This window comes from Stylophora pistillata, chromosome 1 (assembly GCF_964205215.1).
Source record: "Stylophora pistillata chromosome 1, jaStyPist1.2, whole genome shotgun sequence".
Classification (NCBI taxonomy): Eukaryota; Metazoa; Cnidaria; class Anthozoa; order Scleractinia; family Pocilloporidae; genus Stylophora; species Stylophora pistillata.
In genome coordinates this window covers 15,531,053-15,547,175 of record NC_142519.1, presented here as the reverse complement: position 1 = coordinate 15,547,175, position 16,123 = coordinate 15,531,053, and the positions used below count along the sequence as shown (strand labels likewise).

The window sequence follows — 16,123 nt, the reverse complement described above, 5'->3', positions numbered from 1 at the left end:
TTCGCCGATGTATAACTTTTTGCAATAAGTGCAAGTTATGCAATAGATAACATTGGCGGAGGTGCATTTGAAGTGATCGGTGATCTTAATGAATCGCTTGGGTCCCGATATTTTCTGAGCGTTGTGAATGAAGGGACAAGTTTTGCATCGTGCGCAAGCGCATTTAAAAGTGCCGGGTTAGTCATTAGTTTGGAATGAACTTCTGACCAAAACATTGCCTATGTTTTTGTCGCGTTTGAATGAAATAAGTGGAGGTTGCGAAAAGATAGTGCCAGTCTCTGGATCGTTTTCAAGTAATTTGAAGTTTTTAAGAATAATGGATTTAACTGAGTGGTTGTGAGGGTGAAACGCGAGAGTGAATGGAATGCGATCGGAATTTTCCTTCTGTAACGTTTGCAGTGCTGACAGTCTATCAATAAGTTGGGCGCGGTCACCACCGCGCCCAACTTATTGATCGACAGTGAACTCATCATGTTACTTATTGATCGGCAATGAACTCATAATGTTGTCCTGTCGAGTGTAATAATAGAATACGAACGACCTCTGAACTCACAATGAAGCCTGATCGACGAACGAATTCAAAATGTATTTACCAGCTTTCCAAACATATTCATGCACAGAGTATTATCAGGACAAGGGATTTGTGATCTTACCTTGAATCCAAGAATGGAGAAAATGACAATCGAAGCAAATATGGAGGTGCCACAGTTGATGGTTGACACCAGAATGGAGTCCCGTTTGCAGTCGTTGTGGACATCGTTGTAGCTGGTCATGGCGATGAGTCCCCGGAAAACAACTCCTAACGAGTAGAAAATCTGAGTGGCGGCTTCCAACCAGACTTGAGGGTCAGTAAGCTTGTCAAACTGGAAAAAGAAATCAAAGAGAATGCAAAAAAATAAGACGGACGGGAAAATTGAATAGTAACATAAGAGGGAAATCAGAGGCAGGAGAGGTGATCCTGAAGTGGGGTCTAAAAATAATGTAATTTATACACTGTGCTGCTGAATCATAGTAAGCATTTGCTGGCACACAAAACACATATCATCTTGCAATCTCCCCAAAAATTCAGACCGTTTATTTATTTACGCAAGTATTAAAGTAAATCGGATCACTTTTAATTCTCTTGATATAATAACTTGTGCGCAAGCGTGGAATTGTATGCACATATGTAACTTTTTTGACTTCCTGATCTTGTATTAAAAAAAGGGAATGGGATCCAAATCAAACTAACGTATGTGAAATGTCTGATGAGATTCTTTGCTCGGCCATTTTAGCCAATGTTTCTCGATGAAGAGGATCATACAAAAATCACTTGTGTTAACAGTAATAGAACAGATTCTTCAATTAAAATGCGAGACGTTTCTTTTTGTTTCGTGACAGAGCGTATTACTTGAGGGGTAAACATGTGTTTGATGCCATCAACAGAGCCTGGTGAACTGACCAAAGAAGATAACTAGTACAACCTATGGAAATGTAGCGATGAAGTAGACTGCTTGCAAACCAGAATGAAACTAAAACAATTTACATCTAACACACTGATCAGTGTCAACTAAAACTGATTCGTCTTCTGATTCATTTAGGAGATGGAAACTGTCGTCAAGATTTTAAAAACGAAGCCTAACGCAACTTCCTTGTCAAGAAAATTTTTTTAACGCCACTAGCGGTGCTATTCAAGTTAAATTTGGGCCCTAACCTCGCTAAAGCGCTTTCGTTTGCAAGCTCCTATCTTCTGAAACGTTTTAGCCTTTCATCCAACTTAAACGTCAAAAAGAAAAAAAAAAATGAAGAAATACGCATTAGTCTTGGTGGGGCTGACTGTTGCAACTACGATAGTAGTATAACGAACACGATGAATCATTATTTAATCCTCGTAAAAGAAAACGAATGCTCTCGATCAGTTGGAGATTCGCTTACGAGAACTACGTAGTATTATCCAAATGTGGTTCGTAGAGTACAAATAACGCGCGAGACAAGTACAAATATCACGCGATATTTATACTCCAGAAATATCCGCGAAATTCGCCCGCACTGATTAAACAATTTGGCATGTTAGATAATAAATCTTTTATTAAACGTTTTGTTGTGTAGTATCGCTGAGTATTTTTACGATTTTTTTGTATATTGACTCGCCCAACGGGCTCGTCAAAATACGGCACAACTCGTTAAAATACTCAGCGAAACTACACAACAAAACTCTAGTAAGATATGTGTAGTCAATTTTTTGACGATAAAAGCCACCTTAAATTTAAATACAACCACAAAATACTGCAGGCTTGATAAGAAAAATGACATAAGTTTACAGAATAAGGATGTCAAACTCTGAAACTGAGAAGATAATTTAGGCCACCAGTGATCTATGGTTTGAATAATCATTATTTTACTAACTTTTCCTGCAGATTCCACACCTCGCATCATGCACAGGAACCCAACAATCCAAGAGAGCAGCAACACCAGGCGCAAATGCCATAAGAGTCCACCACTCTCCTCTATGGATGCACTTTAGGGCACTCTAGGGCATTTCTGTACCAGTAATACTGCGTACGGCCTGCTAAATGACACTCCTCCACGAAAGTGACATTATCAACCATAGGACAGTTGGAGTAAGGCAAAGGGTCTTGGAAAGAAGCAAACAAGTAGTAGAAACAGCAGGCGATGATCATGTTGTAATACAGGCCCACCAACAGGCAGATAACCACTGATGCGAACCCCACTCCACCCAGGAAGGGGTGAATAGCATTCCATACACCCACAGATCCTTGGCGCAGGCTCTGACCAATCGCCAACTCCATGAAAAATAAGGGGATCCCCATTACAACCAAACTGAAGACGTACTGGATGAGGAAAGCACCTGGAAATATTACAAAAGAAAGATTGTTTACCACCTCTCCTATACAACATTCACTCTCCTAAAAATTTGGTTTAAAATTTTCTTGTTGTCGAAATTCATTTCATAATTATAGAGTTTTCTTTTTAGAAACTTGCTCCGTCAAGGAGAGTCCCTACAAAATAATCTGTCTGCATTACTGTAATTTGTTTTGGTTTCAACGAATAAAGCGACACTGATACCCAGCCCATCCTAGCACTTTTTCCACTGCACAAGATCAAGATGCACAGTGAAATATTAACTGAGACATACATCTCCATGTCTGCTATAGATCGTTTTCACTCTCACCCAATAAAAAAATAAATCGAAAACTATTCTATGGATAAGGTCAGGAAATTGTAATGTTATATGGGAGAAAAGGTAAAAAAGACACTCCTTTAAGTCTTAGGCCTTTTCGTTTTTCCAAACTTCAAATATTCGTCAAAATGTTTTGCACAAATTTGCAGAGCCCGGTGTGGAGCCGCCATGTTGGTGCACCTCTTTGGTGCACCAATATGGTGGCTGGAAAACAATATAAACATCTGGAACTTACGTCGGCTATCTAGTCGACTGATTATCTGAACTGAACCAACAAACATAAATAAACACGCTTTTCCTAACACTTAAACTCCTAAAAAGGCTAAAAATCACTAGATAAGTGTAATTTTTCGACAGACACGATCAGAGCTGTATGTCACGCACTGCCAAAAACTGTGAACTTCAAATTGCGCTGGTTTCCAAACTAAGCACGTTATTAAGCTGAAAAAATTGAAAAGAGATATTACTTTAATCGCCCTTATACCTGATGAGGATAAAAATTTTCGTGGCTCTTTAGTTTCAAATTTTGGAATTTGATGACGTCACCTGAAAACGGCCTATGATCTTCAGTTCATTGTTATGACAGACTCAAACTAAAAGACTACTATCAGCAAACAAATACGATGGGGGATTGGGATAGCCGGCGTTCAACACCAGGTCATTTAGTGAGACTTTTACATAACTTAAATAAACTCTTTTTTGAAACAATGTAACGGAATTGCTTACAAAGGGCAAAGGATTAAGTTTCGTGGCGTTCCAAAGAGGCATCGAAAACCTGAAAGGCAAGCAGGCTTTTTCGGGTGTCGACGTTATAAAGTCAAGAGTGAGTGAGTTCACCACTAAAAAACAAATAGACTTTTTCGCCACATAAAGCACTGCTTAGTCTAATTCTACGAAAGATTTAGTGAAAGCGCAAGACACCTTAGAATTTTCGTAAGCTCGAGGGTTTTGACGTACAAGTGTGAAATAAGAAACCTTAGAATTCTCACTCGATGTCTCTGGGGTGTTAAAATCGTTTCAGCCTCAATAATCAGAAAACAAACCAGGCAAAAAGCTTTGTCTTTGGTGATTCAGTCAATAGTCTAATCTCTTCCATTCTTTTGGCACAGATAGGGGAAACGCCATACATTTCCAAGACCAACAGCAAATCCGACAGTGGCGAGCATGTACTCCAACTTATTTCCCCATCCTTTCCTCTTCGCTTCCACTTCAACTTGGAGTCCGTTGTCCTCTTCGCCGTTTTCCTTATCAGTGATGACCTATTCCTTCTTTGTCGGTGAAGTGACTGTGACAGTAATAGATCCGTTTGATTCGCTTTTCTCCGACATTTTCTCCAGCACTTTTGCAGCAACGATCCGTGCAAGCTACTGGGCACCCTAAGGAGTTATGGTCTGGAAAACTACATGCAACTTCAAACAGTAACTTATTCCAGTTAGTAAAGAGTATTGAGTTTCTAAGAAACAATCGATTCAAGAACAAATGTACTGTTGTTCCTCAGTCAGCAAACTGTGCAAAAAAAGAAAAAACCACACACACACACACATTGAAAGTCAGATAAGAAGGAATAACGGACGACTTTTGACTGCATTTTATTAAGAAATCAGCAAAAACAGTCTCTCCCGTGGTTTCAGTGGTATTTAGGCATTTTAGACAAATATTCACCTATTACCGCAACAGGAAACTTTAATTAACATTTCCTGCAAAGGCATGTTTCGCATAGTAATTTGGCTTGATCTGTCAGTGTTTCCATTTTTGCACGGACATGTTTTACTAGGTCGTAAGTGCGTGGGAAATGCATGGGTCACAAACAAATATGGTGCAAAGTGAATCAAAACTGTAGAAAAAACTTCTGGTTTTAAAATGTCTGTCATGTGTCCTTGTCAGAACAAGACAAGGTATTGATCTAGGGCTGGAGGGAGAGAAATTGAAAAAGAATGGCTGACCAAGCAAGGGGCGAGGCGCTTAAAAAAATCAATAATAATAATAATAATAATAATAATAATAATAATAATTAAAATTTTATCGGAGCAATCATCTCATAAATATCAAATAGAACCGAATCTTTTCAGTCTCGTATGAAGAGAGACAGAAACTTTGCATGGGCGACGCATTAGACTTTGTGCCAGGAGCTCATAAGCTGTTGACTGTACGAATTGAAAAACGAACCTATCTGAAATCAGTGTCTGATAATTATATTAATCTACACTGTGTCTGTTTGATCTACCTTCATTATGCACAGTTTCTATCGACATTAGAGGTTTCTTAGTTTAACTGTTCAGTTCCTAAAAGAAAGAAGAATTTCTCTAAACTCTCTGCATTCTCCAAATTTCAACATTTGGTTATTTCGCATGATGGTTTTCTTTGTTGACGTTCTAGTCGCTGTTAACGCCCAGCTTTTCGTAAGGTTGTTCTCATTTCTGTGCGCCTACATGTGAAGTCATGAGGCAAGACCGAGGATCCTTTGCCTTGTGTACTCCCAAACAAGTAGAGCCCCGCTAACATGCACGTTGAGGGACCTTATGATGCCTACCTGTGGGATCTCCACACATACATCAAGCATCTGAATCAGCTCTACGGGTATGCCTTCTTTCTCGTTACCAAGCAACAATAGCGACTTGTGTGGGAACTGATAACGAGTTAAGTGCACACTATTCGCTGTTTGCTCAACGCCAATAAGCGTGTAACCCTCATGGCGCATGCGCTCAAGGTAGGACTTGAGCTCCGACTCGCGAGCCTCGTCGATGTTCATCCATTTGGCAGCGGTAACGCTCAGAGATTTGAATTGGATGTCTTCAATCACGTGAGAGTTGCTAAGCACCAGAGTCTGGACGCCAAATATTTCACAAGTACGGCAGAGGCCGCCTAGATTTGGAGCTTTGTCGATTAGTGAAGCAACCACTATCAAACTACCAGCCGAGCTCTTCTGAAGGTTCGCCAATCTCTGCTGTTGCATTTCTGACATCATATCTGCATCGGGGGGAATCACTTTCCAAGGGAAGATTTTTTTCTGTACATCGCTACTCTGCACTTCAGAAGTCCTCGCTAAGTCGGTCATTTGCGCAATGTTTTTATTGTTCGTTCTCTCACCCGCTAATCGTCGACGAATTTGTTCCCCAACGTTTTCACCGTAGTTAAAATATGGACCATTAGAAATCTGAGCCAGTTGTGTATCATCAGGATTGTACAACGGCAAAACACCGAGGCCATGCTCACGAGACCCCCAAACATGCTTGCCTAACCACCCCCCTGTGAACACTTTGGGAGAAATCCATTCTTCATCAGTAACCTCTGTTAAACGGGGAAGAGTCTCAAATAGCGTCTGAATAGAAAGGTCTCGGTGGGGATGCACATCAAGGAAGAAAAAGTCTCCCAGCAAGCGAACTTTCTGACGTACGCTTTCATTGTTTGTCTCCAAGAAGTGAACGCAAGACTGAATGATGGCGTGGTTGGATGTCACGTCATGCAGATTCTCTCGTTGGCATGTAAGCCACATCTTCTGTAATGTCACCTGAGCGTAGGCTTGGACCTGAGGGAGACAAAACACCAATTATCGATTAACGATATTTACCGATCATGTATCGATTACATCACCTGCTTTTACTTAACAGGCAAACATTGTCAAATCCTCCATTGAAAAATAGAAACGAAAATATTTTTCGTTTCTATTTTTAACTTGCGATTTGACAGTACCTCAATCGGTGTTGTTCAGATCGAAGTGCAAATGTCATAAATTTCGTTTTCAACACCTGACTGTTTGGTAACCAGTGTTTCTCGAACAAAGCACGGCAGGCCGCTATGCGAATTCTTCAGATAAGACGGACAACGAGAAATGATCCAAACTTGATTCTCAAAACAAGATTCTCTGTATAAGATTAACCCATTCATCAGCTACGTTTAACAACCAGGTTGGTAAATAACCGACTCGACAGTTTCATCCAAGGACTTTACCCGTTGCGCACCATCAGCTGACAGCCTTAAAACTCTTCATCTAAAGAGGTTACTTTGTACTTTTTCGTAGTTTACCTTAGGTGAGTGAATAAAGAGATGATAGACGCTGTTCTTGTCAAATCATCTTTATCCTCTGACGTAAGGCTAAAAATCGAAACCTAGCCTACAAACAGGCGAGAAAGTAGAAGAAAAACACCGGCTTACATTTAATATCAATTGGATATTGCAATTCATGAGGTTCCATTGGCTTAGCCATCTTGGGTTATGAGCCACTATACCACGCGTACGCATGAAGACGAGTTAACCGATAGTGTTTTTGTACATTGTCACATTCCGTTTGTTCTTGTAAAATACAGTTGGGAAGATTTTTGGATATGAGATGATTACAGCCAACAAGGCCAGAACCTATCACCTCATATCCAACACGCACTCGAGGAATAATTGTGAAATATTCGGCGCTTTACTTTTCAAACATGACTTACGAAACAATGACATAGATATATCATACCATGACATGTGATGTTAACGCCCAAGGAAGTATAATGGGGAACGCCTGCTGAAAAAAAGCCGCCTGAGAGCGGGAATCTGCAAATGAAAACTCGCCAACAAGCGCGGCAACGGCAAGAAGTGAGGAAACACTACCAGCTTTTCTCTCTACATCGTACTGCAACTGTGTCCATAGCAACGGCACGAGGCTTGGGTATCTGATGAAACAAGGAACATAAGAGCTTTATCTGTTGTAGGATTTCTACCTATAGTTCTAATTTGCTTGGCGATCGTGATGCTCCTTTTTAAAGGAGCGTTGCAATGGCTTTCCCTTCTGAATGCGGAATGTCTACGAGCCTGACCCACATAGCTACCGGTGGCGATCCCGCTGTCCATACCAAGAAACAACTGAGAGTGAACTAACCTCTAGGAGGTGGGATACTCCCCAATGCAGATTACCTCACGGTCAGGGTAACCCCCAGCCCGCTCCCCTGACTTTTTGTCGGTAGGAGCGAGGCACTGTTGCCCAGTGGTTGGAGCGCTGGACTCGCGATCCAAAGCTCCCGGGTGCAAATCTCGGGACACGCTTGTAATAGGCCTACTGGTCCGTCTCCTGTTAATTGGAATTTTTACCATTTTATGAGACGTTTTGAATCATTGGTTTTTCTGATGTAAAGAGCCGGCGAGGAATAACTATAGAAATTAAACTTTTTCCCCCTCGGACACAGCATAATTACATTGATCTTAGATTATAGTATCGAGCCAGGAACTTCTGAACTGCGCCGATGTCCACCCGCTCTAACGCTTAGGTCACCGGAAACTTTGGGGAGTGAGGGTGCCTCCATTAACAGTTGGTTTGGCTCTGAGAATGTATGTCACCAAAGAAAATGGCTGGAACGACCACAATTTTTTTTGTAAAAAAAAGATGTGCTTTATTTCCTGCGTCAGAGCACCTTCTAATGATCCCGCGTACAGAGGTCCATTTTCCTCGGGTAACTTACTTTCCTAGGGTCAGAACCACTCCCCACTGAAGAAAGTTCCGGACCGACGCCTGATTCTCGGAACGAATGGCGCGGAAAATCCCGTCCAACACTCGACTGGCAAACATTTCATCTAAGGCGTCAGCATCAAAAAAGCGAGAGAGCACCACGAGAACAGTTTGCCACACCCGGTGCTTTCTCCTGTGTGAGTACGAGTTAATGGATGAGCGGGGTTTATCTTCTGACAGCTCGCCGTCCTTACTGATCAAAGCTTCGACGAGACTTTGTAGAAGCTTCGCATCCTGAGTATCCATCGGATCTAAAGTCATTAACACGTTAATCGCATTCACTCGCACACGTGTGTCCTCGCGCAACTCGTCCATGTTGAAAGGACAAATCACCCGTTCCACGCCCAACCGACGAACGTATTCCAGCACGTAATTTGTGCCTCGCGCCGTTTTCCTTTCTCTGGGACCAAAGAAACAAGCTTCAGTAATAAAATCCAGGTAAACATCTAAGCTTTGCTTGCGATTTTCGTCACTGATTTGATAGGTAAGGTTCCCAAGGAAACGGTCAGAAGGAGAGCCAGCCCAGAATTCACAGCACGGCCCGATCACATGATTCATAATACCCGGACGGTATTCCCCCAGAACCGACAGTTCTCCCCAGTACCTTCGCACAAATGCAGTTACAGGGTGGTCCTCGGCCAGTATCAGGAGACAGGGGTTAAAAAACACCTGCGTTACCTCCCTCAACGTTTTCCAAAACCAGACTTGATCGCGTTTTTGGCGATCTTGAAAAGTCCACCAAACTGCCTCCAGTGCCTGGGAACACAGCGAGTCATCTGCTTGAAGCATTCGGGGAGTTAATAGGCGCACGCATCTTATGACAGGAAGCACTGCAAGCCCTGAGCCCAAAGAAAGGGCTTCCAAGGCCGCCTCAGGTAGATCTGCCAAAAAGCGTTCCAATTTGCTCCCAAGCTCCATGTCCCTTCCGTCGGACGATCCTTGGGATTCCTCGAGCAGAAATTGAACACACTGCCACTGAGCTTCGATAAAGTCAGAGACCAGTCTTCCCCAACCTTTCTTGAGAAATACACTTGACTCTGCTGAAGACTCGCCACGAACCTCGACCGGGTAAAGAAACTTTGGTGTTGGAAACTCGGTGCTCAGATCAAGCTCTGTCACCGTCTGCAACAAGGTGGATGCCAAACGGGTAGTGTACAGGTCAGGTTTGGTTCTTAGAGCTGTACAGCACCAAGCTGAACATTTCATGGACAACACAAATGCACGCCAATCACTTAGAGTCAACTGCTCTCTGTCTAATTGTTTTTCTAACACTAAACTCCGGCTTCGCTGTGTAAGATCTTGAACAAATTGGTGCCACACCTCCAAACTCTGACTAGAGTTCCCAGACACCGTTGTGAATGTCAACAACTGATCAGTGAGTTCAAGAAACGCAGGGTTGTTATCTATTTGGGAGGAATTCACGGACAAGGTGGTGAGTTTTCGTAATAACAGCTCAAAGATTTCTGCACCACTGCGTCCAATCACGTTTTCAATTATCTCCATGCTCCCATCGACTTCCTGAGTTTTCGCAACGATGCCATCTGTTTTTCCATTTGTGTTTTTGGTGGCTGCTGTATTCATCAGCTCTAAGATTCCTGATAGCATCATGGCTGCTCTTTGAGACCTACCCTCAGATGCATAAACATGTCGGCTTGCATGCTGAAGGACCTCCACGATTTTCTGGAATATGTCATCCACTGGCTGTTTTCTCTTGCTTGAATTCTTTGAGAACTTCAGATGAGCATCACATGCAATTGAAATTAACCTTATCACGGACTGCATTTCTGGATCACTAGTTGTTAATTCTAGTTTGTCTTCGTTAAGGAGCACTTCCACACCTTCCCGAAGGTGGTCAAAGAGGCCTGAAAACCCCGTTTTATCTTGACTAAAACTTTCGTGACGGACCAAGTCACGGATCTCCCACACCCATTGAACTACTGCTTCCCACAGGGTACTTCCCCGGCTCAGACAATCATCTTTCGAAAAAAGAGAAAGAAAATCTCCAATATCTTTCCACGAAACACGTTTGGGGTCACAGAGATTTATAACTGCCTTAAGGAGAAAGCTCTGAATAGCACTTGTCAGGTGTGGACAGAATGGTCTAAAGAGGGGGAAAATGTCACGAATGCTTGCCATTGCTCTTGCATCCCACACAGGGCAAGGCGGAAGACTTGCTAACATCTGGGATATGAAGACCAAGGGTACTTGTGAAAACTCTTGTTTCACCACAGCAGATAAGAGCCCTGAGCAAAATGATAGTCTGTCAACTGCCGCCAAGGCTTTTACAAACTCTGGGAAGAAGGTGACAAGTGCAGCCCCCACTGGGGGAGGGTCTCCTCTGAGGCCTTCGTCTGCTCTGGTGTAAATTGCATACTCTGCGAGCATGCTCATGAGAGGGCCATATATGAACCACCAGTAACAGGTATTCAGAAGTGGTGAATCACACAGGTCCATGCCGAGCAAGTCCAGGATAGCCCATCTGCAGATGGACTTGGTGTCATGTTGAGCTGCCCTTTGGTACAATGTCAGAAGCCAGGAAATATCCAGCATTACATCACCTACACATAACAAAAACAAAACACAATCAAAAAGTTAATAACAATGGAAAACATAAAACCCATGAAACAAAAAACATGAACAATGGAATTCATTTCTCACTTAGCTTGTAATCACTACAGACTGGTTTTTCACAGGAATGTTAAAAGCAATCTACCAGTGCCATTTCCCAGTTCGAAACACCCTCACTTTTACAATAAGCCCAAGTGTAACACCCTTGTTTTATTTGCATGAGAATAAATAAATCATTTCATATTCAAATTTTCACACGTAGTTTTAACACACAGGCTTCATACAATTAAAGAATATACCTTTTCTGTTATCTGTGATTAGTCTAATTAAATTGCACCCTCTCTAAATTTAAGATGCACCACTTAAGTCAGACTCAGGTTAGTAATCATTTTAATTCAATTAATGCAAACTATCTTTTTTATTTTCCTTTGCTCTTATGGAGGGCAAATACTTAGAATGTACGCAATTCAAACTGTTTGTATCAAATGACAAATTTAATAATAAATTTCAAGCACAGAGTTTAATTTGCTCATTGACAAAGTACAAATGTTCCTTTAAAACCTTATCACAAAGTTAACATATCACCCAGACTCTTTATATCCTGTCTTCAGGATGCGATCATAAAGAGAATTGATCAGGAAGTTAGAGGCCTCTCCATCGGTGGAGAATACCTCTCCCACCTAATTTTTGCTGACAGTATCATCTTGTTGGCCAAGTCACCAGAGGGAGTGAACAGTATGCTCATTGATACCCATACGACAAGCAAACCAGTTGGCCACAACATGCATCTAGGCAAGACTAAAGTGATGTTCAATGACCACATCAACAAGTCAGCAATAGCTTTCGATGGCAAGACCATTGAGGAGGCAGACAGCTATGTCTACTTAGGAAAGACATTGACACGAGATGGTGACCTACTTCCTGAGATTAGGAGAAGGATTTCACTTGGTTGGGCAGTCTTTGGAAAAGTGGACAACATCATGAAAAGCCGCAAGGCAAGTATGAAGATCAAGAGGAAGATACACAATGAGTACATTCTACCAGTAATGACTTACGACATGGGCATTGAACAATGCTGTGGCAGAGAAGCTTGCGGTCGCACAGCAAAAGATGGAATGTATAATGCTGAACATTACCCTTCGAGACCGAAAGTGAAACACCTGGATTCGAAAAGAAACTGGTGTAAGCGACATTGTCAATGCTATCAAGATGGCAAAGCACAGATGGGCAGATCACACAGCATGGCTGTCAGATAATAGATGGACCATTAGAGCAATGGAGTGGACCCCAAGAGGCTGGACCAGAAAACAGGATCATCCAAAAACAGGATCATCCAAAAACAGGATCATCCAAAAACACGATGGAGGGATGATCTCACCAGACAGCTGGGACCTGCATGGTCCAGATCATCCTCGGAGACCCAGGGGCTGTGAGTCGATTTCAAGTTAAGGACAGAAGAGCCCCTGGGTCTCCGAGGATGGGTCGAGATTGGCTAACGTCAGATACCTGTAGAATCATTTCAGGGAAGGGTTCCTCCACCGGGAGTAAATTTAGCCCTGATGATGATGATGATGAAACGCAATCTTTTAATAGTTAGTATCTTACCATTGTTGTCTTTCTTTGTGGCACATATGATACTTGAGATTCGAGGAAGCACTGGTTTGATCAGATGTCCCTGAAAGAAAGGTTGTGGGTAAAATAATATAGGATGCAAATTTTTTATATCTCGGCAACATAGTACACATCAGTCTTATACATTTATATATATACATGTACCGATTTTGATTTAAGGCCACCTGTTCATCATGGTTCTTTTGAAGTCCAAGAATACATGATGGTCATTAATGATCCTCCACAAACCCCAGCAAGATTCAATAGTTACAGAAAGAAGAATTGTTCATATTCATGACTTTTAGATAATTGGGAGAAATTAATTTTCCTCTCCTGAATCTTAGACCTTATTCTCACACATTAATCTTATTAATCTTTCCTCTTATTTTATCTATATAGTGCCTGGTCCATAGGAAGATGCTCCCAAGCGCTTTACAATAATGGAAAAAGTTATTAACGAATAAAATCAATCCATGGAGTGAAGAGAACTAATTACTATTAAATATCTACAATAATAATGATAATATCACGCATAATTCTAAATTCACAAGTTTAGTCAATTCTGGTCATATAAAATGAGAATTACATACAACAGTCAGTAACTTTAAGTAGATTAAAACTATAACTATAACTTATGGTAATTCAAATGCTAATTTGAAGAAAAATGTCTTAAGCAGTCTTTTAAAAGATGACAGGCTTTCAGCATGGCGGATTTTGTGGAGAAGGCAGTTCCAGAGTATGGGTGCGGCATATTCAAAGCTGCGATCACCAAGAGTACAGAGTGATTTAGATCTAGGATATTGTAGAAGAAGGTCACCACTTGACCTAAGGTTGTATTTGGATGATTCTTTCAGTATAATAAGTTTGCATAGACAAGTTGGAGCTAGTTTATGAATACATTTAAAAATGATCAGCAGAATTTTGAACTCAACACGATATTTTATCGGTAGCCAGTGAAGACATTGTAACAATGGTGCAATGTGGTCAAAATGGCCGATTCTACAGACAAGTCTTGCAGCAGTGCTCTGTACAGGTTGCAATTTTTGTAGCTCACAGGCAGGTAAACCATAAATAGTACTATTACAGTAGTTGAGGCGGCTTGTGATGAAGGCATTGACTAAGGTCTTAGTGTTCTCAAAATCCAGGAATTTCAACAAGTCATTTCTTCTTACATTTCAACACACCATTCAAACATGTAATGAGCTTAGACAAACTTGTCAAATAGGGGTGTAATTTTGATGTTAATGTAATATCAAATTCTTAAACTCTCTGACTCTCCACACCTAATTGTAAATTCTCCCCTCTGGTTGCTAGACATTTCCCTATTAATATGTCATGAAAATTTGCTGTTACACCAAGATAAAAACTTCTACCTGATAAGTTTGGGTATTCTCATTACCTGTTTTCTGGATTACCAGTATGTATACTTTGGGAGAAATTACATGTTAAGCACTTCTCCAAGTTAAAGGTTTAAAAGAAATGGTTTTGAATCTAGAAAGGAGAATTGTTTAAAAGGAAAATTGTAAATTAGACCTTAAGTCAAGAAAGAGAGTACTTAACTAAAGTCAGAGAACACACACATTTGCTAACAGGAATAACAAAATACCAGTTTATTTTTGTTTGGAGAAGACTGAATTCCCATCATGAAGTTTTTTTTTATCATACCTGCTTTTCCTCAAGTGTTTCCATTAAAAGAACATAATCCTGCCACACTCTCATGAGAGAGTCTTTCTTACTGCAAGACCAGCAGAATATCTGCATTCCTTTCTCACCTTGCACCAGTAAATCCTGCGGTTGTTTATCCAGCAGGTCTAACGTTCTCTTCAACAGATACATGGCTCTTTTCCTAGAAAGAGGTTCCTCTAACACCAGCCCTTTCTGAATGATTTCCCAAAACTTGGCTTTGTGAAAGAGACTGTTGTTGCCATTAGTGTAGAAGAAATCAGCAAGACCACATAGAATGGCATAGGTCTGATTGAATGTTCCAGGAATAGAACCAGCCACTTGGGATTCAAATATCTGTTTCACCATACTCCACACAGCCTGTCAAGGTTCAGCAACAACACCATTATCGTATATTAACTTGATAAGTGCCCCTTGCTAGGAAGGCTTGAAGTTTTGGGGTAACAATCAACACTTTAACTTTGAAATCTCTATCAGGAGAAATGGCTTGATTCTTATAGCTGATCAAACTCTTGAGAAAACATTATATTGCACAAATATGACTTGAAAATTTAAGTTCAACCTTATCAAAGGTGGTAGTCATGTAAGCAAGCATAGAAGAAATTGAAGCATAAGTATACCTCTTAACCCTTGACACCCTAATATCAGCATGTTCATTCTCCATACTGTTCTTTGTGCAGTTCCTATGACACTGACAAAGAGAATTTAGTGAAAATCAAGAGCTTTTGAAGTTTGCCTTGAGCCTATGATATTTGATTCAGCCATGAAACCTCAGTGAGACATAAGTTATTAAGGGCCATTTGAGTGTTAAATTTTTCTTGTAATGTAGAATTAATTTCGAACCATCCCAGAAGGAACCTTGTGAAAAGAATAATGTTTATATTTTAACGGTGGCCTGTGACTCACCTCGCAACGTGATTCTCTATTGAATTCCAAGAAATTCGGAAGAACAAGACTGGTTGCTTTCCCACACAAGCTTTCAGTTGCGAAAGGTAAAACATTTAACAACTCCTGAAAGAGCGTATTTCCCAGTTCTCCAGAAATTATACGAGTTCTTTTTGAAGGGTTTAAGGCAGCTGGCTTCACAAGATTTCCAATAAGATCAAGTGTTACCGAGACGTCAACTGCGTTTTCATCTGTTGAACCCAATTCCACGACGTAGCGCTTTAAAATGTGAAGGCACTTTTCGCTCACTGATGGAAGCAAAGTTTCCGGAAATATTGAACAGCAAAAGGCTATAATATCGTAACAAAGATGAAGCCTTTTTCGCCTGTGCACAGAGGGCTGATTGGTGTCCACAGATTTGTAAACGATCGGCCAACAGATCTCAAAGAGGACCTTGGCAGCCACATCTTCACCAAAATCTTTGGATTTTTCAAGGGTATCTAACACTAATTTTAACGATTCTAAGAAATTTGTATCGAGTATAACATCTTTCCGTTCTATGAAGTGTTTCAGAACGGGCAAGATTTGAGAATGATCGGAATTTGCACAAATGAATTGAAATAAGTCAGCCATTTTGCTACACGAGGTCGACGAAAAGTACCAGGCGTAACAAATTGTAGAGGTAAATTCAGCCCCTACCTCTCTCGCCCAAA

The 16,123-nt window shown here is 41.1% G+C and overlaps 2 protein-coding genes across 3 annotated transcripts in view; both read right to left on the bottom strand.

The window, feature by feature from the left end:
• The window catches only part of LOC148741395 (sodium- and chloride-dependent transporter XTRP3-like), a 5,397-nt gene extending 2,550 nt beyond the window's left edge, over positions 1–2,847 (bottom strand). The window contains exons 1-2 of the mRNA XM_088740170.1: positions 2,386–2,847; positions 654–863 (exon numbers count right to left, since the gene is read on the bottom strand). Coding sequence (XP_088596296.1) covers positions 654–863; positions 2,386–2,415 — 240 coding nt within the window. The 5' untranslated portion in view covers positions 2,416–2,847. The remainder of the gene's footprint in view (positions 1–653; positions 864–2,385) is intronic.
• A 1,907-nt stretch (positions 2,848–4,754) lies between these two features.
• On the bottom strand, positions 4,755–16,118 carry LOC111341482 (tRNA (guanosine(18)-2'-O)-methyltransferase TARBP1). 2 transcript variants are annotated; one of them, XM_088740138.1, is made up of 7 exons: positions 15,432–15,560; positions 15,146–15,216; positions 14,508–14,885; positions 12,837–12,906; positions 8,617–11,221; positions 7,638–7,833; positions 4,755–6,707 (listed from the first exon to the last, which is right to left on the bottom strand). In XM_088740138.1, the coding sequence occupies exons 3-7, from the start codon at positions 14,871–14,873 to the stop codon at positions 5,619–5,621; spliced, it is 4,326 nt and encodes a 1,441-aa protein (XP_088596264.1). In that variant the 5' UTR covers positions 14,874–14,885; positions 15,146–15,216; positions 15,432–15,560; the 3' UTR covers positions 4,755–5,618. The 2 variants fall into 2 exon arrangements, with proteins under 2 accessions (XP_088596264.1, XP_022804197.2); XM_022948462.2 differs by lacking the exon at positions 15,146–15,216 and having other exon boundaries at positions 15,432–16,118.
• Positions 16,119–16,123: the final 5 nt, after the last annotated feature.

Bases quoted from the DNA above. Each gene is read 5' to 3' on its own strand.
- LOC111341482 (XM_022948462.2), bottom strand. From the start codon at position 16,043: ATGGCTGACTTATTTCAATTCATTTGTGCAAATTCCGATCATTCTCAA. The intron at 14,886-15,431 runs GTGAGTCACAGG...GAACCTTGACAG, and splicing joins ATAGAGAATCACGTTGCGAG to GCTGTGTGGAGTATGGTGAA. The intron at 7,834-8,616 runs GTAAGTTACCCG...TTGTTTCATCAG, and splicing joins GTGGTTCTGACCCTAGGAAA to ATACCCAAGCCTCGTGCCGT.